The sequence below is a fragment of the Exophiala xenobiotica genome (genome assembly GCF_000835505.1).
Source record: "Exophiala xenobiotica strain CBS 118157 unplaced genomic scaffold supercont1.3, whole genome shotgun sequence".
NCBI lineage: Eukaryota > Fungi > Ascomycota > Eurotiomycetes > Chaetothyriales > Herpotrichiellaceae > Exophiala > Exophiala xenobiotica.
This window is the reverse complement of record NW_013562492.1, coordinates 1404240-1429287: the sequence shown is the minus strand read 5'-3', so window position 1 is coordinate 1429287 and position 25048 is coordinate 1404240. Positions and strand designations below refer to the sequence as shown.

The 25048-nt window shown below is 53.0% G+C and overlaps 10 protein-coding genes and 1 non-coding gene across 13 annotated transcripts; 3 read left to right on the top strand and 8 right to left on the bottom strand.

The window, feature by feature from the left end:
• Nucleotides 1–209: 209 nt before the first annotated feature.
• PV05_04727 lies at nt 210–325 on the bottom strand. The gene has a single exon (XR_001230715.1). It is a non-coding gene; the product is annotated as a 5S ribosomal RNA (ribosomal RNA).
• A 242-nt stretch (nt 326–567) lies between these two features.
• PV05_04726 (uncharacterized protein) lies at nt 568–2214 on the bottom strand. Its single transcript, XM_013461157.1, has 3 exons — nt 1925–2214; nt 1435–1861; nt 568–1376 (listed from the first exon to the last, which is right to left on the bottom strand). The coding sequence occupies exons 1-3, from the start codon at nt 2091–2093 to the stop codon at nt 617–619; spliced, it is 1356 nt and encodes a 451-aa protein (XP_013316611.1). The 5' UTR covers nt 2094–2214; the 3' UTR covers nt 568–616.
• Nucleotides 2215–2895: 681 nt separating this feature from the next.
• PV05_04725 (uncharacterized protein) lies at nt 2896–4143 on the top strand (the record flags this gene model as incomplete). The annotated part of the gene is made up of 2 exons (XM_013461156.1): nt 2896–3884; nt 4011–4143. The coding sequence occupies 2 exons, from the start codon at nt 2896–2898 to the stop codon at nt 4141–4143; spliced, it is 1122 nt and encodes a 373-aa protein (XP_013316610.1).
• On the bottom strand, nt 3180–7448 carry PV05_04724. Of its 2 annotated transcripts, none has more exons than XM_013461154.1 (3): nt 6337–7448; nt 5026–6229; nt 3180–4976 (listed from the first exon to the last, which is right to left on the bottom strand). In XM_013461154.1, the coding sequence occupies exons 1-3, from the start codon at nt 6525–6527 to the stop codon at nt 4539–4541; spliced, it is 1833 nt and encodes a 610-aa protein (XP_013316608.1). In that variant the 5' UTR covers nt 6528–7448; the 3' UTR covers nt 3180–4538. The 2 variants fall into 2 exon arrangements, with proteins under 2 accessions (XP_013316608.1, XP_013316609.1); XM_013461155.1 differs by having other exon boundaries at nt 5026–6166.
• Nucleotides 7449–7732: 284 nt separating this feature from the next.
• Nucleotides 7733–9066, top strand: PV05_04723 (uncharacterized protein). Its single transcript, XM_013461153.1, has one exon. The coding sequence runs from the start codon at nt 7977–7979 to the stop codon at nt 9009–9011; it is 1035 nt and encodes a 344-aa protein (XP_013316607.1). The 5' UTR covers nt 7733–7976; the 3' UTR covers nt 9012–9066.
• PV05_04722 (uncharacterized protein) lies at nt 9041–10476 on the bottom strand. Its single transcript, XM_013461152.1, has 2 exons — nt 10117–10476; nt 9041–10058 (listed from the first exon to the last, which is right to left on the bottom strand). The coding sequence occupies exons 1-2, from the start codon at nt 10127–10129 to the stop codon at nt 9391–9393; spliced, it is 681 nt and encodes a 226-aa protein (XP_013316606.1). The 5' UTR covers nt 10130–10476; the 3' UTR covers nt 9041–9390.
• A 157-nt stretch (nt 10477–10633) lies between these two features.
• On the bottom strand, nt 10634–12205 carry PV05_04721 (uncharacterized protein). The gene is made up of 2 exons (XM_013461151.1): nt 11996–12205; nt 10634–11932 (listed from the first exon to the last, which is right to left on the bottom strand). Exon 2 carries the CDS (start codon nt 11855–11857, stop codon nt 10763–10765), a length of 1095 nt encoding a protein of 364 aa, XP_013316605.1. The 5' UTR covers nt 11858–11932; nt 11996–12205; the 3' UTR covers nt 10634–10762.
• Nucleotides 12206–12356: 151 nt separating this feature from the next.
• On the top strand, nt 12357–15485 carry PV05_04720. Of its 2 annotated transcripts, XM_013461150.1 has the most exons (4): nt 12357–12836; nt 13029–13464; nt 13527–13603; nt 13683–15485. In XM_013461150.1, exons 2-4 carry the CDS (start codon nt 13183–13185, stop codon nt 15250–15252), a joined length of 1929 nt encoding a protein of 642 aa, XP_013316604.1. In that variant the 5' UTR covers nt 12357–12836; nt 13029–13182; the 3' UTR covers nt 15253–15485. The 2 variants fall into 2 exon arrangements, with proteins under 2 accessions (XP_013316604.1, XP_013316603.1); XM_013461149.1 differs by having other exon boundaries at nt 12357–13464.
• PV05_04719 (uncharacterized protein) lies at nt 15304–17014 on the bottom strand. Its single transcript, XM_013461148.1, has one exon. It carries the CDS (start codon nt 16816–16818, stop codon nt 15520–15522), a length of 1299 nt encoding a protein of 432 aa, XP_013316602.1. The 5' UTR covers nt 16819–17014; the 3' UTR covers nt 15304–15519.
• A 146-nt stretch (nt 17015–17160) lies between these two features.
• PV05_04718 (carbamoyl-phosphate synthase arginine-specific large chain) lies at nt 17161–21492 on the bottom strand. The gene is made up of 4 exons (XM_013461147.1): nt 20800–21492; nt 19017–20697; nt 17604–18969; nt 17161–17551 (listed from the first exon to the last, which is right to left on the bottom strand). The coding sequence occupies exons 1-4, from the start codon at nt 21137–21139 to the stop codon at nt 17444–17446; spliced, it is 3495 nt and encodes a 1164-aa protein (XP_013316601.1). The 5' UTR covers nt 21140–21492; the 3' UTR covers nt 17161–17443.
• Nucleotides 21493–21747: 255 nt separating this feature from the next.
• Nucleotides 21748–25027, bottom strand: PV05_04717 (uncharacterized protein). Its single transcript, XM_013461146.1, has 4 exons — nt 22686–25027; nt 22568–22635; nt 22309–22515; nt 21748–22251 (listed from the first exon to the last, which is right to left on the bottom strand). Exons 1-4 carry the CDS (start codon nt 24772–24774, stop codon nt 22165–22167), a joined length of 2451 nt encoding a protein of 816 aa, XP_013316600.1. The 5' UTR covers nt 24775–25027; the 3' UTR covers nt 21748–22164.
• Nucleotides 25028–25048: the final 21 nt, after the last annotated feature.

The window sequence follows — 25048 nt, the reverse complement described above, 5'->3', positions numbered from 1 at the left end:
TCAAGAAGAGAGACGAGCCGTCAAATGAAAAGTGGTATCACGTGCTCCGGCCACCAATTGAAAAGCATTCTCTTAAACTTCGGCGGCTGCGACCCTAGCCGCGGGTGGCCGCATTACCGGCCACAAATTGGGACACAAAAAAACATAAAATCCACGAGATTTCCAGACAGATCAAACCCACCTCCAGTATTCAATCAAAAATGCAAAAACACAATCCGCAGTGGGGATTCGCTGCTCGTCACCGACGCAACTACTAACCCACCGGCACTTGGCTTAAGTACGGCTGAGCGAACGGGAAGCCCTGTTCTCCAAGTCCTATGGCGGATTGTAGCAGCAATTGAACGGATCAAAACCATATACTATCATTTTCGGCATTGATAATTGAGTCCAGAGGTATCTGTACTTCAAGTTGTGAAAATGTCTGTACTATTAACATCTCATACAATGCTACAAGGCTCGCGACGAGCTGGCGGAATTTCGATCCTAAGAATTTCGCGCGAAACACTCGTAGGAAAACCTGGCTTCTCTGGGCAACTTTTCATGAGAAAAGGTATCAATTAACACTACCGGACAGTGATATTTGACCATCATGTCCCAGTTGAGTGCGCCTCAGGTTTCAAAGGTCCGTTGGCTTGGACAGTCCAAGTCGCGTGCACCCAGATGAAGCACGATCGATATCACCGGCTTCGAGGTCCCCCATCCGCTTTCTGGCTGCATCGAACACCCTCCTTCCTGGGGCATCATGGACAAAGTCGACCCACATGATGGACCTTAGGACTTGGTGAGCCTGCGACCACGTGTCCATCCTGGTAAGGGCGATCGCCTTGCTGAGTTGGACGCTCTCCCACGCTTCAGAAGAGGATTCTTTATCTGCAACCACGTGATGCAAGATCATCAGCCATAGCGTTATTGAGTCCGGCACAACGGTGCCTGGATCTTGACATAACCTGGACAAGGTGGAACTGAAAAGGTCGAACAGACGCTCATATGGTTGTCCCAGATAAAGCCGTGTCAGAAACAGTGTCGAGCAGAAGGTCAGCAACGCCAACCGGATTATTTCATGCGAAAGGTCGTCCTCGAAAGAAAGATGGGTGAGTCGGTAGAAGATAGATATCATCATCTCATTGTATGTTTCTGGCGACAGCTTCTGGGTGGTCTGGTAGGCTAGATTGCTTAAGCAAGAAAAGGCATGGATGTCTTTCCAGCAATCCCTCAATTTGGAGTCCAAGGTGTCCACGAAAGCGGATATATGGAGCTCGTGATGTTCATGGTTGCATCGGATCAAACCACGATCCGCGATGAAGCAATCCCAGTCGATCTGATCACGGAACAGACGTGGTGGGATGCCCAACCGTAATGCCAGATCCAGATCGGCCCTAAACTCGGCATCAGTAACGGTATGCTGTCGCGCACTGAGGAATACTGAAAACGTACCTGCAGACCTTGACTTGGACATTAGTATGCGTGTCCAAAGACCTCAGACCTCCTCGTAGGCCGACGATTTTGAGAAGGCCATCAACGTGATTCTGTGCAGCCACAAAATCTCCCGCGAGCTCGGCAGCCATGGCCAGAGTGATAATGACCATCAGGGTGGAGTCGCCGAATACGGCGTTCCGCAGACCATGCCCAAAGTCATTGATGCGAGCCTGTAGAAGCTGCAAGGCTTGGTCATAGTGAAAAGCTGCTAAGCGGCTGACTTGGTCACTGCAGGTAGAATTGCCGACAAATGCGTGGACTGAGAACATCATCGAGTGGATGCAGCAGAGGTCGCTGATCATGTAAGGAAACCAGCCTCGCTGGACGGGATGTACTTGAAGGCAGATCTCGTAGGGATAGACGCCAACCTTGTCAATATCGATGACTGCGAGTCTGGTTAATTATCTAAATAGGCCAACGAAAAGATATTAGGGCTTTTATTGCCTACGTTTGACCAGTTCCTGTATCATGGCAGGTTCGATGCCTTGGGGTAACTGTGTGGCGGAGAAGTCTCCACCAATCCGCCTGAGACTGGGAAGGGGGATTGCAGGCAAGTTAGGTGTATCTGACTTGTTTGGGCGCTTCAAACTACGAGCGGGATCAATCCACGAGTGCATCTGGCGGTCTTTCCGGTGTTTCCACCGAGCTTTTGATGCATGGCTCACGGCGGCCCTGCGATCGTCGTCATCCAAGCGTCGATCTGATGTTCTGACAATGAATTGAAACCCCGCCGTATCTAAGAGAACAAGCATTCAGAGTATCAGTGGCCCATCTTCTGCCGGTATCTGGTCTGGGTCTCTCGGATCACTCACATCGAGTCTTCTTAGCCATGGCGCCGCTGGTGGAATGGCTCGGCAGGGCTATTCAAGTGCCGCGTGTCGACGCATGCTGGGGAACCGATGCCATCAAAGCAGGAGCTCATATAAGTTCCGCAATCCGTCCTCAGAGGTTCTAGTCTAGCTCGGAAGACTGAAGGACAATACTTGCAGAGGTAAGATGAAGTTCTCACGTCCCAGGCCCCCCATTGTTGTCCAAACTCCACTCAACGCTTGCCAAGACAGATGAGACTTCCTCTTACAGACTAGCTTCAATACTTCGACCTTCTTTGCTCCCTCATTCTTGTCCTATCCAGAGATCTTGATCATAACAACGACATATTGCTGTTATGCATATGGTAGAGACGCCAAGGTAACTGAGGCTTCCTGATTAGGGTGACCAGTCTTCTCAAGGCGGTTGCCTACGGACTTAGGACATTTATCACGCTCCGTTGCTGCGTCGATATCAAAGGTAGGCTCACTCACAAGCCATGGCTATAACTATCTGGGTTTCTCGCACTTTCTGGCGCCTCCATCTCTCTACTCTGACCTGATTCACTGTCCTGACAAATGTGACTTACCCTACTCTACTTCACCATCCAACATGCCCTCCCACCGCAAGAGTCAGCCTGCCGACGGCCAGCCTCTGCCATCAAAAGACATGCCCCCATTCCCTGAAAACTTCGGCCCAATCTTCTTCCAGAACCAATTCCGCACCAAGATCGAGCTGCCAACGAAGTCCAAGTATCCCAACGTCAAAGGCCAATGTGCCATCATCAGCGGCTCCAATACAGGACTTGGCTTCGAAGCAGCACACCAACTCCTAACCCTTGGCCTGTCCCATTTGATCATGGCCGTCAGGTCCACGACCCGCGGCGAAGCTGCTGCCAACAAACTCCGTGCGGCATCTCCCTCTGCAAAGATCGACGTATGGCACCTGGACATGGAATCCTACGACTCGATCCAGACCTTCGCGCGCAAGTGCGCCGACCTGCCCACACGCATCGACATGGTCATCTTGAACGCGGGGGTCGCGCGGCTCAAATTCGCAACCAGCCGTGCCACAGGGCACGAACTGACCATCCAGGTCAACCACATCAGCACACTGCTGCTGACCATTCTGTTACTCCCGATCCTGTCTTCGTCCAAGCACAAGTTGGCGGTGGCCGGCGGCAATGGCCACAATCAGCATCAGCGTCCTCCAGTCCTCACACTTGTCAACTCCGTCACAGCGCATCTAGCCAAATTTCCGAACAAGGCCCAACGTCCGCTCCTGCCCAGCTTTAACGACCCAGCTACATACGATGCCACGGAACGATACGGCGTGTCCAAGTTACTCAACCAACTGGCCACCGTCAAACTCACAGAGCTCATCAGCCCCGACGACGTAATCATCAACATGGTTGATCCGGGCCTGACAAAAGGAACCGGGCTAGCGCGAGATGCCAAAGGTGCCTATGGCGTCGCGATGAAAGTGGTCCTGTCCATCGCAGGGAGGCCCGTCAATAGGGGCGCTGCCACATACGTCGACGCCGTGTTGGCGCACGGGAAGGAGTCGCATGGTTGTTTCCTCATGAACTGCAAGATCGCACCGTAAGTCTGATGCCACCCACGGCACAAGACCTCATTCCCATCCCCATCTCCTTAGTTACTGGTACTTCCGGTGTCGGCCCCGGGTTTCATCATGTTCTAACTGACAATCTCCTCTCTCGACGACAGACTCGCTCGCTGGTACTATACCGACGGAAACACGTTGATGGACGTCATCTGGACTGAAACGATGCATGAACTCAACTTCGCTGGCGTCGAAGGGATCATCGCCTCGATGCGAGCTTCGGACAACAATGCGTGAATCGCTTTCGAAGTACCAAGTCATGGAGACAGCATATTGTCCGTTCACGCGTCCAAGCTGGACTGCTGCCGCCGTATGGAATCGCGACAATATATCCGTACCTACTCCATCTATTGTCATGTCATTTCTGGGCCACAACCATGCAAGAAGTCCCTTGTAACGGCAAGACCGGCGGACATATGAACATATAAACCAGCACTAGCTCGATTCGTTAATTCATCCGTAAGAATTCCAGCCATCCCATCAAGGTCATTCGCTCCATGTATTTCTGTACCTGACATTGAACGACAATGACGGGGTATTCTGCCCCGTTGCTCCTGATTTGTCTTTATCATTCGTTCACAAGATCCTGGCCGGTCTCCCCCAAAAAGCTGAACCCATACCATAGACACATATCATCGTTTCTTGATTTCCGTAGCCCAACCTTCGATGCCCTCGCCTTTACTACCCACAGTGATATCCAGCGAGACAGCATCCATGCCTTTTGTGGCTTTCAGAAACTCCGAGTTCGTCATCCCACCGGCATTCGCCCGCGCCTCGGGCGGCAACTCTAGCATTGGGATCAGGAAATCGGCGATCTTTTTCGCGTCTTCCACAGAGAAGTGATACTTTTCCCGAAGCACATCGGGAAGGGCCCAGTGTCGTAATCGGTGGATGTTGCGCAACTCGCCTTTCCGATTGAAAATCTCTTGTGACCATTTACCAGAAAGACACAAAGACTTTGGAAACGGCCCGAGCAGTTCGATGATTTGTGCTATATGATCGTCGTCCTTGCCGTATTTTGTACCAGATTGAGGGTCGAACAGGTAGTCACCAGTAATCAGCTCGAACACCTTCGGAGACCATTAGTATCGCCTTTGGGACCGTAGTTCCAGTACTTACCATGCACGCCATACTCCAGACATCTGTACTTGCACCCCACTTCGCCCCGAGTATGACTTCCGGTGATCGGTACTGTCGAGTCTGGATATCGTTTGTGAAATGATGATTCACCCAGCAGGCGTTTCCCAGATCAGCAATCTTGACCGAGATAATTTCGCTTGCAGGTTCATCTTGGTTCTTTGCGGCCTTCAACACTTTCTCTGCGTCGCTAGTCTTTTTGCTGTCAAGCGAGACACCAGCCAGATCCTTCTCCAGGGGATCTGCCGTCCCTTCTCTGGTCTTTGACGATTCTTCACTGTCCGTACCCTCCTTCGATCTCATCCTCAATTGCTCGAGCATCGACAGGCTCTCTGCTGGTCTGCTGGAGGCCGAGTCGTTGAGGACCTGGTTCAAACTGCTCGTTTGATGAAGGTGCGTGTTGCCCATTTTATCGAGATTTGTAAAGCTGGCATTGAGAGGACTTGGGAGAGGTTGGCTGCCGGTGATCAAAGTCCGCCTTCGCCTCCGGCCATTTCTGTTATCATCTTTGGTTGAATCCTTTTCATCCTTGACAAACGCTTTGACAATTTGTTCGACATCTCCGATCTCAATCAGAACGTTTTCGGGCTTGAGATCTGTGTGGATGATGCCGCATTCGCGGTGCAAATAGTCCAGGCCCAGAAGGACTTGTTTGGTGATTTGTTTGACCAAAGGCATTGGGATACCACGGTGGTTCCACCTCTTGATCAGGCCCAGTAAATTTTCTCCTAATACTTCGAAGACCATACAAACGTGGACACCGTTGGGACCCTTGTGTTCGAAGGAATCGAGGAGACTGACGACGTATCGTCGACCGGGATGGTTGGGGTTGGCCTGATTGACCTTGTTTAGCAGCTTGATTTCATCGATAGCCGTCTCTGTGTAATGCGCCGCCGATCTGACGACTTTCAAGGCGACATGTTTGCCAGTGGTTGTATCTCTCGAGAGCCAGACTGTGGAAAAATGACCCCATCCCAACTTTCGGACCACGACATATCGACCATTGTTATATGTTTCGCCTACATGCACAGGGTGGTAACCACCCTTGCAGTAGTCTTCGGAGTCTTCTTCGTCGGCCGTGGTTTCGGCGGGGTCCTCTTCAGACGTGGACGATAAGGGTGATCTGTGAGAATGTGAGTTATTATTTGCTGCGACCTTTCCGTGAGGTAGAGGAGAATCCATGTTTCTGAGGGATGATGATCAGTTTGGAGGCATGGTTGGAGCAAGACACAGCAAGCATCGAATGCAAGTGATGTAACGAAAAAGCACAGGCAAAAGGACCTCTTGACTTACTCTGCCTCTAATTGGGTGGGGCTGTCGTGAAGATTCGAAGACGCGTTTTCAGTGGTGATGATGGGTTTGAGGTTGTCGCCTTTCCGCCGTTTCTTCTGGCCGTTACTGTTGTTTGCAGCGACGGCCGCAGTTGTCGCAACTTTCTTCGCGGGATTCAGAACGGCGTTTTTGAGGTCAGTTCCGTTCATCATTGCGTAGACCGCGGCGTTGGCTGCCAAGAGGGTATTGGGGTGGACAGAGACTGGTCCCTTTGCAGGGCCAGCTTGCGATCGGGGAGGAATTGTGAAGGATTGTAGGGACCTGAATTAGAAATGGGAAGGGAGATGACTCGAGGCGGCAGACCGCAGCTGGCCTGGCGTCTGGCGTGCGGCGTCAGAGCCTGGCAGTAGTGGCCGCAGCTGATGGGCGGCGTGGGCTCACCAGGCTTGAACCGTCACTGACGACGATGGGTGGGCCTCGAGGGATCTGATCGGATGTCGGACCACACCACGATATTACAATCTTGCAAGGTGCTGACGCTGCCGAAGCAGACGTATCTTTTCGATTGTTCTTCTTTTGCCGCTAACAACCTTATCTCCTCTGCATTGAATGTTGACTCGGTAGGGGCAACTTTTCGACAAGGCCGGCGTTGAGGTTGTGCGCAGCGTGTAGCAGGATAGAGGACGTGATTCGCGGGATATGGAGGGGACCCAATGCAAGCGAACGGCGCCTAATAGATCGAAGCCATGGAGGATCTGAGATTGGACAGGATTGGACGAGGATTCTGGAGATTGGAGGTTCAAATAGATTATCGCAGGTAGGTCTGTACCTAGGTAGGTACTTGCTGGGTATGCAGGCTTGGAAAGAGACGAGGAGAGGTTTTGGAAATGTGAAAGGACAACAAGGCGCAGTTTGATTTGAGATAGGAATTGGCGGATAGTCAAAGCGGGATCAACCAAGACCAGAAGAGTTGAGTGACGGCGACTGTGATATCAATCGGACTCGTACCGACGGTTTATTGGTACCTGGACGGGATGTGATGATCGATGGTGGGGTTCTGATGCCCTTCAATGGTGATATTCTAGATGTTGAATGAACACGAATGAACCACGATTGAGGCAGAAACAGTTGACTGTCTATGAGGATTTCTATATCATTTATATTCATCCACCAGCATCTCAACAAGAGCTATTCGATGTGACCTGGGACAATCTCCTATTCCATCATCCGGATTTACGACGAAACGATACAGTACCAGGTTCATGGTGCTGTTCCTCGATGTCCTCCTTAGACATGATGACATAGCCAGGAGAGGCACAGAGAGGGCGCCACTTGCGCCATCCCACGACTCCAAATCGCGCACGAGTACGGAACAAGATGGGAAAAAGACTCCATCCACCTTGATTTGGCCATCCTCGACGCGTTCTGCTCGGTATAAAGCTATAACGCAGTGTTGAATAAGTCAAGGACTTGAAGACACATCCAGCATGGCCGTGCATTTCTTTTGAGTACTAACAACTCTTTCTCTTACCAAAATTTCTACCAACATGACTTGCCCATTTCCAGCTTTGTTCAGCCATTCATCCCGATGACAACCCTACAGCTTACAAGAACACTCATGAAATAGCTTGCGCTTGATAAACAAACACCAAAAACAAGCCATGGGCCTCCTCTCTCCCCCCAACTCACCTTTCGCACCTCCCTCTTTCTTCTACCAACTCATCTTTCACCCTCTGACCACCTGCTTCACCTTCTTCCACCACCTGTTCGTCTACCTTCGCGGGCCTCCTTACCTCCCTCCCAAAAACCGCATCCCCATCCGCGTCGTCTGCATATCCGACACACACTCCAAAATCCCTCGCTATGCCCTACCCAAAGGCGATCTGCTCATTCACTCGGGCGATCTGACCAACAATGGCAACCTCGCCTCCATTCAGCAATCAATCGACTGGCTCAAGACCTTGCAAAAACCATGGTACGGCTCGTCCGACGGGTTTCGACACATTGTCGTCGTGGCCGGCAACCATGACAGCTACTTCGACGAGCGGAGCCGCAGTACGCACGACAAACGCAACTCGACTCGCAAACTCGACTGGGGCAAGATCATTTACCTGCAACACTCGGCCGTCAAACTCCCCTTCCCTGATGATCGACGATTAAAAGTCTACGGCGCCCCACAGATACCTAAGTGCGGCGGCAAGGAGTTTGCCTTCCAGTATAACAGAGGTCAAGACGCATGGACAGACACGATACCCGATGATATTGATGTGCTTGTTACGCACAACCCACCGAAATGGCACCTCGACCTCCCGGGGAGCGGCGGACTAGGCGACGAGTACGAACTGAAAGAAGTTTGGCGGGTGAAACCCACGTTACAAGCCTTTGGTCATGTCCACTCCGGTCATGGTACGGAAGCTGTCTGGTGGGATGAAAGCCAGAAGTGCTATGAAGAGTTCCTCGCAGCAGCATATAACAAGCCTGTCGCTCAACCCGCCAGCCACCGACTGCCGTTGACCGAGCTCATTGATCTCCCGCTCTTCATGCGTGGGATCAGGATGCTGGTAGCAGACATCAGAGGTCTGCTGTGGACGCGGCTGTGGGGAGGCGCTCGGAACGGAGGATACATGGTCAATGGAGCGCTGACCTACCAGACTACCGAGAAGCTCTACAATAAGCCCCAAGTCGTCGTCTTGTAGATGCAACGAGATAGATGTCCGATAGAAAATAACAGTGTACACACAACTTGAAAAATTCGATTATTTGTTCTCATGAAAGCTACTAAACAAAACAGATGCCTGAAACTCCCATTTTCATGTCCTTCCCAAGACGTACAATGTTCGCTTCCAAGCTCTCAAGTCCTCCCATACTGGACATTATTCAATAGCTGTAGTACCCTTGCATATGCACAGCCAAGGCAGTTCCCGACAAAAAAAATCTTGTCTCGCCAATTCGGAGATGGTGCCTGTGGGTGTAAGCAGACGACGTGCTGCTCTGTTCGATCTCCGAAGCTGCAATTCTTTCCACGAAAGCTCAGCTCAGCTCATCCAGCTCGTCAACCTCACCATGCCCCTCCTCTCACGACATGTTCTCCCTGAAGACACTCTTCCGCGTACTAATCGGACTAGTGTTCCCATCCCCACTCCCCTGCGTATCCAGACTCGCATTCCCCTTTGTATGTCCTCTCCCTTCGCCTTCCGGCCGGGGGCTCACTGACCTCAAACTTGGCGCCTCGTTCTGATCGCCGAACGGATCGAGTCTTCCAGATCGTGAGCTCGGTCGTCCCCTCTCTGCTCCATCCGAATACCCTGCGCTATACGGCTCAGCGTGCAGTCCTGGCGTCGGCGCCAATCCGAGCTCTTGCTCTTCATATCCGCTGTACCCAGGGCCCGGAGCGTACGGATCTTCATTGCCCACACGTGTGTCCCAGGCGTCATCCTCGACACCACGGCCGCGTCGGGGGCCAGAGTACCCGGCCTCCCTGTCTCCGGCCTCCTCATACGCCCCCCGTGCGGTGCGCCGATTGCCCAGCTTAGCAAATTGGTCGCGTATCCATTCAAGCGGTCCCGCGTGGCGGGGTGCAGGATAGTTCGAGCTGCCTTGTGTCTTCATGAAGGGGATGTATGTTTTCCAGGACTTGAGCGAGGGCGCGGGAAGGCCTTGTTTTCGCGCGGTCCATTGTGTGTAGCCAACCCAACCGGCAACGGCGAAGATGACGAGAAGGAACAGGAGGAGGAAAAAGAGGCCTAAGAAAAATGTGAGCCTTTGTAAGTGTGCGTAAGGGAGCGAGCGCGGTGGACAAACCCCAACCACCCATGGTGAAACTGGTTTATCTGTTATTCTTGTGCTTGTCGGGATGACTTGTCGACGCTGGTGACTGCAACGTCTTCACAAGCACACTTCTGCGGCTGTTGTCAAAGAACAGACAATGGGCTCTGGTGCGCAGCTGAATCTTAGGTTGTCATCGCGGGCCCTCAATGCTGACTTTCTGACTCTGGCGCAGCGGGAGGGGACTGGAGCTGCGAAAAGAAGAATAGACTTGTCTGCAAGATTATGAAGTGCGATGAGTCGCGACAAAGAGCGGCTGTGCTGGCTGTCAGTAATCGCAATCGTAGTGCCCAATGAGGCCGGACGTTGATCAATGGCTTGCCTGGCGATGCCTTGGCCAGGGACGAGACATCAGCGTCAGACCCGACGAGCGAGCCAACTTCCAAGCGGATCCCGGCACGCCGTACGCTATTCACAAGTGGCAGGTATTCCGAAGCAACTATTACATGTGATTCAGCCTTGCTCAGCCTTGTCAGACACGTTGATGATGGAGAACATTCAGGCATTTTCTTACTGATATCGCCGTTTCAAACGAGCCATCACCTACGTCAGAGGGCAGGAATGCTAGATATTAGAATACGCCCCATGGCATAATTGACTGCAAACCGCCTTGGTCGCATCCTCAGCAGACCAGCTCGATGACCCTTCGTCCATCTGTACCTGAACCAGGAATCCTAGTCACCTCCACCCAGCCGCCTCTTGCTATCGCAATTATCTTCCCATCCACACAGACCATTCTCCACTGCTCTTCTTCTTCATCAAACTCGATCCTCAGACCATCAATGTCTTCATATGTCACCTTCGGATCAGCGACATGCTTGCCAGACTGATATGCCAGCCCAAGCAGGCGCATTATTTCCGAACCAGCCTCGGCACCAATGTGCACAAGTCTTAACGTACCATCGACCGGTTTCGTCGCAGGAGAGATCTGGAATTTCTCTTCAAGATTGGAAACCAGAGAAGCAAGGATATAGGAATGCTCTGGCCCAGATAATTCCGTCCACTCCCCACCCGCTTTCCTCCATTTCACTTTGCCTCTGTAGCGATGAGAATCCTTCAACAGCTGTTCTGCTGCCATGCGAAACCGCTCCAAGCCATGCTTGCGATACTCGGTGGTGTCACTCATGGCTACCAGGCTAGCATGCAGACCCCAGCTGAATACCACAGCACCATACATGGCGGTCTCATCGTCTTCTGAGTTTGGCAGTGCTTCCCGACCTTGTCCTTCATCAACAACCAGCTTCGCACCGGGGCTAAATCGTGCTTGAAATGATGGTAAAGATTTCGGTGTCCCAGTCAGCATAACCTTCAACGGATCTTGAGCCACCGCTGAGCTCCATGCCAGAGCGTTTGCCGTGCCCAAGGGTACAAGGGCGATGACAGGCTTGATAAAGACCGAAGGCCGCCCGTTGAGCTTAGAAGTGAGCGTATCGACGATGTCAACCACGCCGCCATCGCCCGATAGTAGAATGATTGTCTGTTTGACACCTTTTGTGGCATTCGGTAGAATCAATCCTGTCGTCAATTCAGTGATCGACTTGGCGGATTTTGTTGTGTGAGTGCTGTAGTTGACACCGTAACTGTCCAGGAATGGCTTGAGAGTGTCATCGTAGTATTCTTGGGCCTTGCGGTGCCCGGACAGGAGTGAGATTACGACGTGGACTTCTCGGTCGGGGAGCAGGTGAGGCGGAAGGGGGAGTCGTGACTCAGAGGTCATTGTCGATTACCATACGAGAAGCCTCAATAACGACCAAAGACGGCTTATGGCCTTATAAGTCGGCGACAGAGGATGCTTCCAAATCAAGCGTCAACAGGAGGATTGAGGCTACCCAACTGGTTACTGTACCACGCATACCACAAATATTAGGTCAGCACACCCGAAACCTGCTATCAGTCTCGCTGTCTCGCCGTCCTGTGACTCCACCAATGGGCTTCTTGAGTCGCTTCCTTTGGTCCAATACCCGGTAAGGCGTGCCTCTAGTGGTAGCGCTTGGCTTCGCAGTATGTATATGTTATGATCGGAGTACCCGATATGCATCAGAAGAACTTCAAAGACAAAGACTCATGATGACACTATCAAAAGCAGCTCGTAGGACTTCGAGATACTCTTCAGACTCAGACTGAGAACCAATGTGCCAATTGAAGAAGGTGACCCGAAGTCGTCGAACCTCCAACACCCCTTGTTTTGCTGACTGTACACTGCTGATTCCCTGACCAGCGGGATCGAGCACTGTCACTGTCTTGCTATGTTGCGGTGATCTTCGTATTCACCCTCCCTCTTCCTTTTCTTTCTCTTGTCCTTCTTCCTCTGGCTCCCCGCTCGCAAGTATCCCCAGGTTTTGGCTTAGCCGCCTAGCCGCCTCTGACTTGCCGTGTTTTCCAACTTCTACACCAATCAATCTCTCTAAATCACGAACCTGACTCGATGCTCCAGACTCGTCGCTTTTGGATGATCCTTCTGCATCCCACAATGGGGTATGGACACACACCTGGCCTAGTGTCGAGACTCTACGACTCTAGCGTTCTCAAAATGGCCCAGCACACAGGTGGATGAGGCACATGTGTCAAGCCGATGGTATTGGCTGACTATCACTTGCCCTCTTCGTTGTCCCGCATTGGGCTCTTGACCAACTCCGTTTCCAATAGGCCCACGTTGAATCGAGGATGTCTACTGTGGTATTGCGGGGGAAATAGAGGTACAATCAAACACTCGCGCTTTTTGACCAAGACAGATTCCCGCTTCCATCCCCATCCAGAATCTTACTTTCCATCGCTGAATCCAGTCTGTCTCGTTCTTCGTCTCTAAAGAGCAGCTGATCACGAAAGTCAATTTTGCGGCTTGCAGACGCGAGATCATCTCAGCTGAGAGTGGTGGCTAACCCAACAAGGCAAAACCACCAAAGACGGCGATACCAGTACCTACTGGATACGACACCATATAAGACACCAATCTCTTCCAGGTAGAGAAACCGACTCTTTAAACTACGAAGCTGTAAATTCACTGCCATACTCCATCACAAGGCTCCAGCACCCGAATCAAAGATGGCAGCCTCTAACGGTACCAACGGCACCAACGGGACTCCTATGTCCGCCCATGTCACCGTCGACGAATTCGTCGAACAAAGCTATGACTACATCATCTGTGGCGGTGGAACAGCCGGCCTTACAATCGCGGCTCGCTTGACCGAGAACCCAGATGTGACCGTCGGAGTGATTGAAGCTGGTGCGAATCGTCTGGGGGACTTTCTTGTCGATACTCCTGCCCTCTTTCTTCAGATGTTCAATAAGCCAGAATATGACTGGGCCTTCAAAAGCACTCCGCAGGTAACATTATCCTGATCCTTGCGCCAGAAGCAATGCAATCTCGCTGACAGCGGGTTCGACAGAAAGGAAATAAGGACAAAATCCATCACATACCTCGCGGCAAGCTCCTAGGCGGCTCAAGCGGAATCAACTATATGATGTGAGTTGACTCTTGAGTGTTTACCCCCCTGATCCCATTTCCGCCACTCTCCAACTAATCCCGCGCCCTCCTCCACCAGGTACGTCCGAGGCTCTGACAAAGACTACGACGACTGGGCCGAGCTCGCCGACGACCCGTCCTGGTCCTCGGCCAATATGAAGCAATACATGCGCAAACACCAGACGCTCGAACCCATGGACGAACGCGTGACCGATCGAACCTGCATGCCGTTCGTGGGCGAGAACCACGGCACTTCCGGACCTGTGCGCACGTCGTTCAACGACTTCCGCCTCCCCATCGAAGACGACATTGTCAAAGCCGCTGACCAAGCCACCGGCTTCACCAAGAAGCCCATTGACCCCTGGTCCGGCGACCACATCGGCTTCTACAACACCCTCGGCGCCGTCGCCCGTACAGGGCCCGACAAAGGCAAACGCTCCTACGCCGCGCGAGGCTACTTCCAAGCCAACGCGCACCGGCCCAACCTCAAACTCATCACCGAGTCCCTAGTCTGCCGCGTCCTACTCGACAATGGCAATGACAATGACGCCAAACCCGACGGTCGTCGCGCGACGGGCGTCGAATTCCAAACACAAAACGGTACACGCCACACCGTCACCGCAAAGCGCGAAGTCATCGTGGCCGGCGGGGTCATCAACTCGCCTCAAATCCTCGAGCTCAGCGGCATCGGCGACCCGGACGTGCTCCGCGCCGCCGGCGTCGAATGTCTCGTGCCGCTCCCCAGCGTCGGGACGAATTACCAAGACCACGTGGCCAGCGCGACGGTCTACCACCTCGCGCCGGGCCACATGTCCGGCGACGCGATCTTCACTCCCGACGTCATGGCGGCCGCGCAGAAGCAGCTCATCGAGGAACAAGGCGGACCGCTGACGGCCGTCCAGTCCGTCCAGGGTTTCTTCCCGGTGTCCATGTTCCTCGAGCCGGGCGAGATGGACGAGATCATCGCCAGCATCGAATCCACGACGCCCTCCTCAGATTTTCAACGGAAACAATGGGACCAGGTCAAGGCGCACATCCAGGACGCGAAATCCGCCAACCTGCAGCTCGTCTTCCTGGCCGGCACGGTCGACATGGCCAACGGCGCGGCCGACCAGAGCCTACTGATGACGCCACCGCCCGCCGACGCGCCCAACGGCATCACGCTCGCCATCTGTCTCCAGTACCCCGTGTCGCGCGGGTCCATCCACATCAAATCGTCCGACCCAACCAAACATCCCGAGATCAACCCGAACTACCTGACGCACCCGGCCGACGTGGCCGTGCTGGCCGCGGGCGTCAAATTTCTCGAGAAAATGATCTCCTCGCCCGCCCTCCAGGGCAAGGTGGGCCAGCGCATCGGCCCGCCCGTCCCGAGCCTGGAGACCATTGACCAGCGCCGCGCCGCCGTGCAGGAGTACTGTATGGGCGAGTACCACAGCTGCGGGACCTGCGCCATGGGAGACACGGTTGACTCGCGGCTGCGTGTCAAGGGACTAAAAAACTTGAGAGTCGCGGACGCCAGTGTGTTTGCGAACAATGTCAGTGGCAATATCGTGAGTACCGTGTACGCGATCGCCGAGAAGGCGAGTGATATGATCAAGCAGGACTGGGATTATGCCGCGCTGAATACCTTGAAGGCCGAAACTTGATAGCGTGCACGCAGGATTGGAATTATGCCGTGCTGAATAAGAACGTATGATGGTCAATATGTCGTATGAGAGATATAGATGCCAAGGGTTTAGGCGAGACCGCTCAGCACGCAGGAGGAGTATAACCTCTTATCTTATCCTATCCTTGCAGAGTTCCCGGATTGACCAAGGCTCAATGCAATGTAACCCCCGTAGCACACCTTTTCTAAGCGCCTGCGCTCGACATGCAGAACAATACTCCATGCAATGCTGATCTATACCGATTTTCTATACTTTTTTCTTCTCGTTGTCCTTCTTCCTCGTGTCCACAGACGATTTAGCAGGCAAAGCATACAAACCACCGCCCAAAAACACAATTGCTGCACCTGTCAAAACGCCACTTGGCAAGTCGTTCCCAAACAGCCAGATACTAAGCACCAAGCTTGCGAGTTTGCGCATGTTCAGAACGATACTGACCGTTAAGCTGGAAGATTGCGCCGATAGTCGATTCACGCCGACAATGCATAGAAGCTGCGTGGCCGCGTTGAGAAGCAGCAGGATGACTGGTCGCGGGATATGGAACATCAGGGACGTGTATGCTAACAAGTCTGACGGCGAAGATAACATTCCCGGCGCAAAGGGGAGCAGTTTCGCTAGTGGACCGGAGGAGGTTGCATTCTCGCCGATAGCATGTTGCCAAAGAGGTCTGTGTTCGTGTTCGTAGGTCTCGAAACCACTCATAGCGGCGGCCTTGACATTCGCGAACTCCTGCATCAGGGGCTTCGCCTGGCTGGCAAAGTACGGCAGGGACATGGCGTGGCTGTAGAATAGTGTCTCGGCCGTGATCGAGGTCGACCGCCCGTGCGCTGCGTACATGTTGTCTGTGTACAGACCCATACATGCAGAGAGTAACAGTGCGGAGCCGAGGAGTGCGAAGCCCGGTGCTTGTGAGGACATTGCCGAGCTTGAACTTCGTGCCGAGGGTTCAAAGTCGGACGAATGATGCGCCTCTTTACTCGCGGCGTCCGAGAAAGCAGCCAGCACGACGCCCACAAAGAGTAGCAGGACTGCAACGACTTTGTGAGCCGGGTATCGTTTCCCACCGTACAGACGTCCAACTGCCATTGTCGTCACGGGTCCGGCCGAGCGCAGAATGATGTGCAGGGGAATACTGATGCGGTACTTGAAGGCCATGTTGTTCAGGATATTGATGGAGAGAAAATAAGCTGTGTAGACGAGCCATTTGCGTAGAGGGATCGAGCGAGGGCGGAGGTATGCGTTGCGCCAGCCGCGGGACGGGGAGAAATGGCGTGGCAGTGTAGTTAGAGCGACAAGGAGAAATTGCGAGGCGGTTATCAGGGGTCCGGAGGTAGGGGAGGCTTTGATGAGAGATTCAAGGGTGTAGACGTTGGAGCAGCAGCCGCCGAAGATGAGGAGGAGGGTAGGTGCCCAGATGGAGAGGATGGAGGTTGTTTTTGAGGTCTGGCTTGCGGAAGAGGGTTGAAGCGTGGATTCGGAGGTTTGAGAGGGGATAGAGCCATTCTGGTGAGCCGTTCCATTCGCTTTCTTGCTCTTGCGACGGGTCATGGCGAAGGATAGATATCGAGGTCGAGGTCGAGAGTTGGTGGAAGATGCTAGGGGTGGCCGTCAGGGGAGTTGCTGGTAAGGGAGTGGTGGCCTGCAGGCTGCCATGTCGTGCCTCAGAAGTGCATGTAAGCCTTTAGAGATCTCAACAGAAGTAGTTCACTCCTCCAATCCTGTCAAATGTCAGCGTGATATCAATATCAGACGCAGCCTCGAGATTCCAAAAATCAAGTGAGCATTGAGATCGAAATAGTCGAGGCAAGTTTAGCGAGAAGAAGGCTACGTCATGGGCATGTCGAGTAATGGATCTCGTGCCTTGCAGCAGATACGTTGACAAGGACGACTGGACAAGTAGTTGCAGACATTAAGACTCTAAATTCTCAAGGTCTATCACAAAGAACCATTCCCTGTCTTTCTTCATCCAAGTTACATAAGGGAGGTCGTCGACTCCAAGCCCGGCCCTGACTCCAGTCTCTGAGATGCCTTCGCTGTCGACACATCTGCCTCCTGTAGAACTTTTGGATTGTGGCTCTCTGAACACCTTGCCTTTGACCGCGCAAACGCTGTATGACGCCCGCAAAATCAAATCCTTCTAGCTCTACCATCCTCACCGTCTATGACCTTCCATTTACATCATCTTATGCCCAGCAAACTCGCTCCAGCTCTTGACCTCAGGTGGAATGCCTTCCTTTCGAGGCAGCTTGGCATTCATGCACTGAGCAAACAGCAACGCAGTCTGTCAAGCTGAGTTAGTCATGGTCAAAGTCAGGGGGAGACGAGAAACTTACCTTTGGCTCCATGAATAAGGGCACACCGAAATCCACGGCATTCCTTCTCATCACGTAATCTTCATCTACCAACGTCTTGCCCCGGCTCTTAGCAAGGTTGAAAACACCCCGGATATTGTACTTCTGGAACACTTTTCGTAGTTCATTCTTGTCCGTTTTGGGAAACTCGATCACTTCGATGGACGTTCCGGACCTCTCCAGATGGCTCTTCACCTCGTTGCTTGCAGCATAGAACTTGTAACCCAGCGGCTCGAGGTATTCGACAACCTTGGGCAACTCGGGCAGTTCGGTCGATCCACCGAGAAGAATTCCTTCACCTGGTTCCGGCATGCGGAAGTTCATCGTTGATTGTAGCGATGCCCAGTACGCCTCGACGAGGTCTTTGCCAAAGCATGCAATCTCTCCTGTGCTGCTCATCTCAACGCCCAAGAACGGATCAGCTCCAGCTAACCTGGTCCAAGAGAACTGCGGGACCTTTGTGGCGAGGTAATCACGCTTTTGCGCCATGAGATCGTGAGGCTCCGGCACATCTTTACCCACCAAGGCCTTAGTCGCAGCATCAATGAAATTGGTGCCAAGCACCTTGCTGACGAAGGGGAAAGATCGAGATGCCCGAAGGTTGCACTCAATGACTTTCAGAGCAGGCTCTTCACCAGGAACGTCAGCTTTGATGATCTGCATGTTGAAAGGACCCGTAATGTTCCAGGCTTTGGCGACCTTCTCAGCGATCTGCTTGACTCGGCTCATAATGCTTGCATCGAGGTTGACAGGAGGGAGGACCAACGTGGCATCGCCAGAGTGGACCCCAGCATTCTCAACATGCTCCGAGACCGCATGCAGAATAAGTTCTCCTTTGGACGCCACACCATCGACATCGATTTCTTGTGCGCCTTCGATGAACTTGGTAATGACAACGGGGTGATCAGGTGAGACAGCAGAAGCCGACTCCAACTTGTCCTTCAGTTCTGGTTGACTGTGGATGACCGACATAGCAGCACCAGAAAGGACATAGGAAGGTCGAACCAGGACAGGATACCCGACAGAGTCAGCAAAAGCCTCGGCCTCCTCTACCGATGTGAGCTCTTTCCACGCCGGCTGATCTACTCCTATCGAGTCGAGGATCTGCGAGAATTTGTGACGGTCTTCAGCCTTGTCGATGTCCCTTGGGTCAGTACCGAGGACCGTTGCGTGGCCTTCTTCTTGCAATCGAAGTGCAATGTTTTGTGGCAGCTGACCACCAACACTGACCACGACACCTGTAGCACCCTCCATCTCGTAGATATCCATGACACGCTCGTAGGACAGTTCCTCGAAGTAGAGCTTATCGGCAGTGTCGAAATCGGTGCTGTAAGTTTCCGGGTTGTAACTTTTGCATACATTAGCACGGCTTCGGCAGATGGTTGGTAGACTTACTTGATCATGACGGTCTTGTTACCCATGTTCCGGAGCGACAAGGTGGCGTTGACGGCACACCAATCGAATTCGACTGACGAACCGATCCTGTACACGCCTGATCCAAGGATAATAGTGCCATGGTCATCAAAGGTGACATCATGAGATGAAGCGTTGTAGGTGGTGTATAGATAATTCGTGTCGGCAGGGAATTCAGCCGCAAGTGTATCGATTTTCTTGACCCACGGTCTGATCCCGAAGCCTTGCCGGCGGGCCCGTACCTCACCCTCGGTGGACTTGGTATACATGGCGATCTGCTTGTCGGAGAAACCCTGCTTCTTAGCCTTGAGCATAAGCTCGTGCTTGATGTCAGAGAGCGATCCAATTGCCTGGATTTCCGTCATGGTGTCTTTGAGATTCTGCAGCTTGTGTAGGAACCACTTGTCAATCTTGGTCAAGTCGTGGATCTTCTCGACAGAATAGTTCTCATGGATCATAGCCTGCCCAACAGCCAGCCACCTTCGGTCGGTAGGGTTGCGGAGGGTATCGTCAAGGTCTTCAAAACTGTCACCTTGGAAACCCACATATCTCGGGTCCACTTGTCGGATGGCCTTCTGGAATGACTCCTCGAAAGTACGTCCAATAGCCATAACTTCACCGACCGACTTCATGGCACTGCCGATGTCACGCTTGACATGCTGGAATTTTGACAAGTCCCAACGAGGAATTTTGACCACTATATAATCCAAACTGGGCTCGAAGTTAGCCGTAGTTGTCTTCGTCACAGCGTTCGGCAGCTCTGGGAGGGTATGTCCCAAGCCGATCTTTGCCGCGGTGTAAGCGAGCGGATAGCCAGTGGCTTTGGATGCCAGAGCTGACGACCGCGAAAGACGAGCGTTGACCTCAATGACACGGTAATCGAGTCCATCCGGCTGCAGGGCGTATTGAACGTTGCATTCGCCCACGACGCCGAGATGTCGGACAATTTTGATAGCCGCAGTTCGAAGCATATGGTACTCCTCGTCACTCAAAGTCTGACTGGGAGCCACGACAATACTGTCTCCAGTGTGGATACCCAGTGGGTCGAAGTTCTCCATGTTGCAGACTGTGATGCAGTTGTCCTCAGCATCACGAACGACCTCATATTCGACTTCCTTCCAACCTTTGAGAGATTTCTCGACCAAGATCTGGGGAGACAATGCCAGTGATCGGGAACACAGGTTGTTCAATTCCTCTCGGTTGGCAGCAAATCCAGAACCCAGACCTCCCAGAGCATACGCAGAACGGACGATTATGGGGTAGCCCACTGTCTCGGCAGCTTGGAGAGCCTCGTCCACGGTGCTGACAGCGATCGATTGTGCGATGGGGATGTTGATCTCGTTCAAGGCTTTGGCAAACAGGTCTCGATCTTCACTGACCTCGAGCGTTCTGATGCTAGTACCCAGCACCTTGACTCCATATCGCTCGAATATGCCCATCCTGTTCATTTGCACGCCCAGATTCAGACCAGTCTGGCCACCAAATGTAAGGAGGATGCCGTCTGGTTTTTCTCTCTCGATCACGTATGTAACATACTCGGGCGTGACAGGTAAATAGTAGACTTCATCGGCGAGTTTATGGTCGGTCTGAATGGTCGCAATGTTGGGATTGATGAGGACAGATTTGACGCCAGCTTCTTTCAGGGCCTTCAGAGCTTGGGAACCTGTTGCAGACCGTGTTAGTCATGCTGTAGAGATCCATACAGGTGCCAGCTGCGAGCACTGGGAACGGTCCTTGCGCTGGAAGCTTCCTGAGGGCTACTTACCGGAGTAGTCAAACTCTCCTGCTTGTCCAATACTCAGACCACCACTCCCGATCACCAGGACCTTTGAAACCCCTACAAGGTTTTTACCTGGCTCGACAACTCCGCTCTCCAGGTAGGCCTCGGGTCGGGGAGCGGCATCGACTGCAGCATAACGTTTTGTCGACCGAGTGAACTTCCTGTGCTGCTGCCATGAGGGAGTTTTAGGACTCAATAGGTGTTGTCTAGTGGTAAGAGGAGCGATGCGAGTTGAAAATGCTTGGTGGGATGGACATCGTTTCGGTGCGCAGTCTCGCAGCAAGATACCGCTGGCCTGGCGAAGGACTCGAGCGGAGGCGGCCATGACGAATCTGCAGGAGACAGTACCAACTTTTCGACTGAGTTCCTGGACAGGCAACAGCTCACCACATCCACCGAAAGAAATAGAATTGAGACTGTAGCAGCAGATCGAGAATAAGAGTCACGAAAAAAGATTGCCCAAAAATTGTGAAGGGCGATTGCGGGAAGCCCCCCAGTTCAGCCAATGGATAAGCTCGAATACTTGGGCAGCTTTGGTCAGAAAAGGCGATTTCGAAGCTCAAGACGTCAATCAAGAGCCAACCTCCACATGGTGATTTGGTCAAATCCGTATCCCGAGATACGAGATACTGAATGACCACGGAGGTATTGACTTGATATGATGAAAAACACTTCAACAAGATAGTGGGTAGAAGACAAATGTAAGAACGACACACAGCACAACCACCGGCCTGGAGAACTACGGTTGGGCCTGGGACTGACTACGAATGCACGTCGTCGAAGATCTGCCTCTTGTTGGCTTTGGTACGAGTACTCGGAAAAGAATAAGAAAATAAGAAAAACTTTTTCCTGGTCGTGTGCTGCAAGAAGAATCAATTTTTTGCCGACATTCACTCGACAGCAGCCCATCATGGCCGTCACCGTGCATGGCCTTGAAAATTCTCTGGGGAAGATGATGGCAGAATTCTTTTTAGCTTGCAGCTGGGCTTTTCCTAATAAGCACCCATAGCACCCACAGCACCCACTAGGCTCTTCTGGGTCACCGCCTTGTGCCATCCTGGTGTCTTTCGGCTTGTCTCTTTGGTCAAGCAGCATCCATCTCCTACTCGTCTCCGTACCAACTCGCCAATTGGAAAATCTTTTCATCGACTTTTCGTCATGCCTTCGATAAGATGATAAGAGGCTACGAGTACGTGCTGTTGTGACTGCATGTTTGGACGATCTTGCCACAGGGCACGTATTGTGCCATCACGGGCAGAGCAATCTGAGGTCTAATCTGGCTAAGTAGTAAGACTTTTCCCTCTGTGCCTGAACGCAAGAGCCCAACAATCAGATTGGATCTGTGCACCTTCATTCGTTCAGCTTTGTGTAGTTTGCAGGGAACAGTCCCGAATCCCCATTGTATTCACCATGCCACCAGTCCTCGTCTGGGAAGGTCTGGAGGAAGAGAAATCAGCAAATGGTGGTGGTACATGAGCGAGAGGGAGTACTTACCACGTTGGAGATGACGGCATTCTCTGGGAACGACAGTTCGTTGTCTTCTGCAGCCTCATAGTCATAGAGTGCCGTAGCTGTAGCCCCTTGAGAAGCAGCCGGCCCTGGCGCTTGCGGAGGAGCTTCTCCGGCAGCGGCAGGAGCAGAAGCAGCAGCTTGGTCGTCCTCCTCCAAAAGAGTGAGATAGTTGCTTGGAACGAGTCCCTCCTGTCGTCTCTATTAGTTTTCCTCCCGACACATCAATCGAGGGGCAACTTGCCTGTCCGGCCTCGTTCTTGACCAACCACCAGTCAGGGTCGATGCGTTGAATATCACTGACAATTTCACCTATAACTGTGAGCAGGGACATAGCGACTCATATAGACTATCATGCGCACCTTCACGTAGCGAAACTTCATTATCCTCGGCCGCTTCATAGTCATACTCGGCTCGAGCTCGCTCGGCACCAGGCCCAGCAGCAGGAGCAGATTCAACGGCTTCACGTCCCATTGTAGCAGCTGCCTCCGCTTGTGCGGCGGCCCTGCCAAAATCTGGTTCATGAGCAGGCTCATCATCTTCAGCGGCTGGTGTTGGCATCGCTCGGGCCATAGAAGCGGCTGGCATTGCTGGTGGTGGTGAGACTTGCTCATCATGTGCGTCGGCGACTTCGGCTGGTGCCGCTGATGCACTCACGGGTATCGCAACCCGAATCGGCGACGCTTCTCTCATGTCTGGAGTCGGAGGTGTTGGGCTCCTTGGCACAGCAGGCGGAGTGGGCAGTGCAGGTGTCCTCTCCTCGTCAAATTCAGGCTGTGAAAAGGGCAAGCCTGGAATTGGGATGCCACGGTTAGGCTTGTTGCTTGTCTCCGGTTCTGGTGCCGGGGGCGGCGCCCGGTCAAACGTGGCTGGAGCACCCATAGGCGGAGCACCACTGAATCGGTCGCGCAGAGACCCAATACCTCCGCTGGGAGAAGTAGGAGCCTCCTCTTCTTGAGCCCTACTCGTGCTATCTCCAGTGACTTGTTGGCCAATGCTGCTGCGACCGGTGTGCGTAGTCTGCACAGGTGCCCAGCTCTTGCCGGCATAACTGCTCTTCCACCCACCTTCACCACTCTTCTGTGACATGATAGGAGATTGCCCAGTGTGGCCAGATGGGGACACTGGTGGCTCTCCTGAACCACTCACACCCCTCTCACGCGCCTTTTTCTCAGCCCATAGCTGGGCAGGTGTCTTTCCTCCTTGGTCAGCAAAGGTTCTGCTGGCCGATCCAACAGGAGCAGCCGGAGCAGATGATTTGGCTTCGAAGCCTCCCGGAATTGGTGCCTTTGTCCCGGTGAATGTTGAGCCGCCTCCAAACTTATTAGCCACTTTTGGTTTAGGCAACGATGTGAGCCGTTCCGGTCCTTGAGAGAAGGCGGCTGACCGCTCGGCCAGTGAACGCGGCCGTTCAGGCTCCTCAGAAGGGCCGGCTGAAGGGCTGGACACTGGTGCGGGGCGTGAAAAGCTTGAAGAGTCGTCGGGCTTTTGTGCTTTGGCGCGGATGGCAGCGATATCGACCTTGCCAACTGGCTCATAAGAGCCCTTGACGATCTCTGGTCTATCATCGCGGCTTTGTCCCGATTCCTGGGCTTGACGTCGGATAGCCGCGATGTCAACTTTGCCGATTGGTTGATATGCCCCTCTGACAACGCCAGGTCTATCGTCTGCTGGGCTGCTGCTGGATGTTGATGCAGCAGGCGTTTGGGATGTGAGGTCTCTCATATTGACCTTTGTGGGCTGATAAGCTGGCTGAACCCTCTCCAGCTGCGTGCGAGTCACTGGCGGTGCATCTGTGCCCCAGCCATCTTCGTCCACGTTTGTGTCTTTCTTGGGAACGTTCCGAGCCAGCGGGTTATAGCCCCCTGTCGCACCACTGCTCTGGGTAGGAGTGAACACAGGCTTCGAAGCGACAGTAGGCTTAGTGGCGGCAACAGGCGGAGGAGCAGAGCTACTCGTCGAGTATTTGGAACCAGATGCATCGGCTACCTTTTGGATGATACCCTCGGGTGTCAGATCTCGGTCCGATCTTGCGGTGATCTGTACGTGATAGCCGTGCAGAAGCTTAGCAGTTGTGTTCATGTGGCTTGTGAAATATCCTTTTGTCCTCTCCGGAACGCCTTCACCGCACCAAGCAATTAGAGCACATTTTGGAAGGCCAGTGTTGGAGTCCTTGACTTTGACGAAAGCGAACTGAATTCGACCATCCGAGAACTCGTCTATCAGATCAAGGAGCTCTCCTTCTCCCGTACTTTGCACTTTCAAGACACTTTCCTTACTCCCCGAATCCTGTTGAAACGCATTCGCCAAAGGAGCGGAGACTGAGAAGACTGCCCACTGTCCGTACGTTGGGGAGCTTGCTGCTGGGCCGGAGGGAGGTGGAGCATTCACGACTGCCTGATAGCTTTTGGAGATCGAGGGACCGTTCGTGGATGTATTGAGAGAAGCCATAGAGGGCTAGAGGTAGGAAAGAGGTTGAATAGGACTGGATGCCTATTTCCCCGCGGCCAGAGCTTGAGGGTGTTGAGACAGACTGCAATATGCTTGAGGAATCGTAAGAGAGTGTATGAAGTGTCCGATTAACCCAACTAAGTTGTATGAAGGCTGGTGACTTTGCAGTAGTCGAGATTCGAGAGGCAGCTTACTGGGCCTTATTCAGAGGTTCCAAGTCCAAGGCATTGGAGTAACGGCAGCAACGTCGGAGATGGCGCAGCGCATTTCGCAG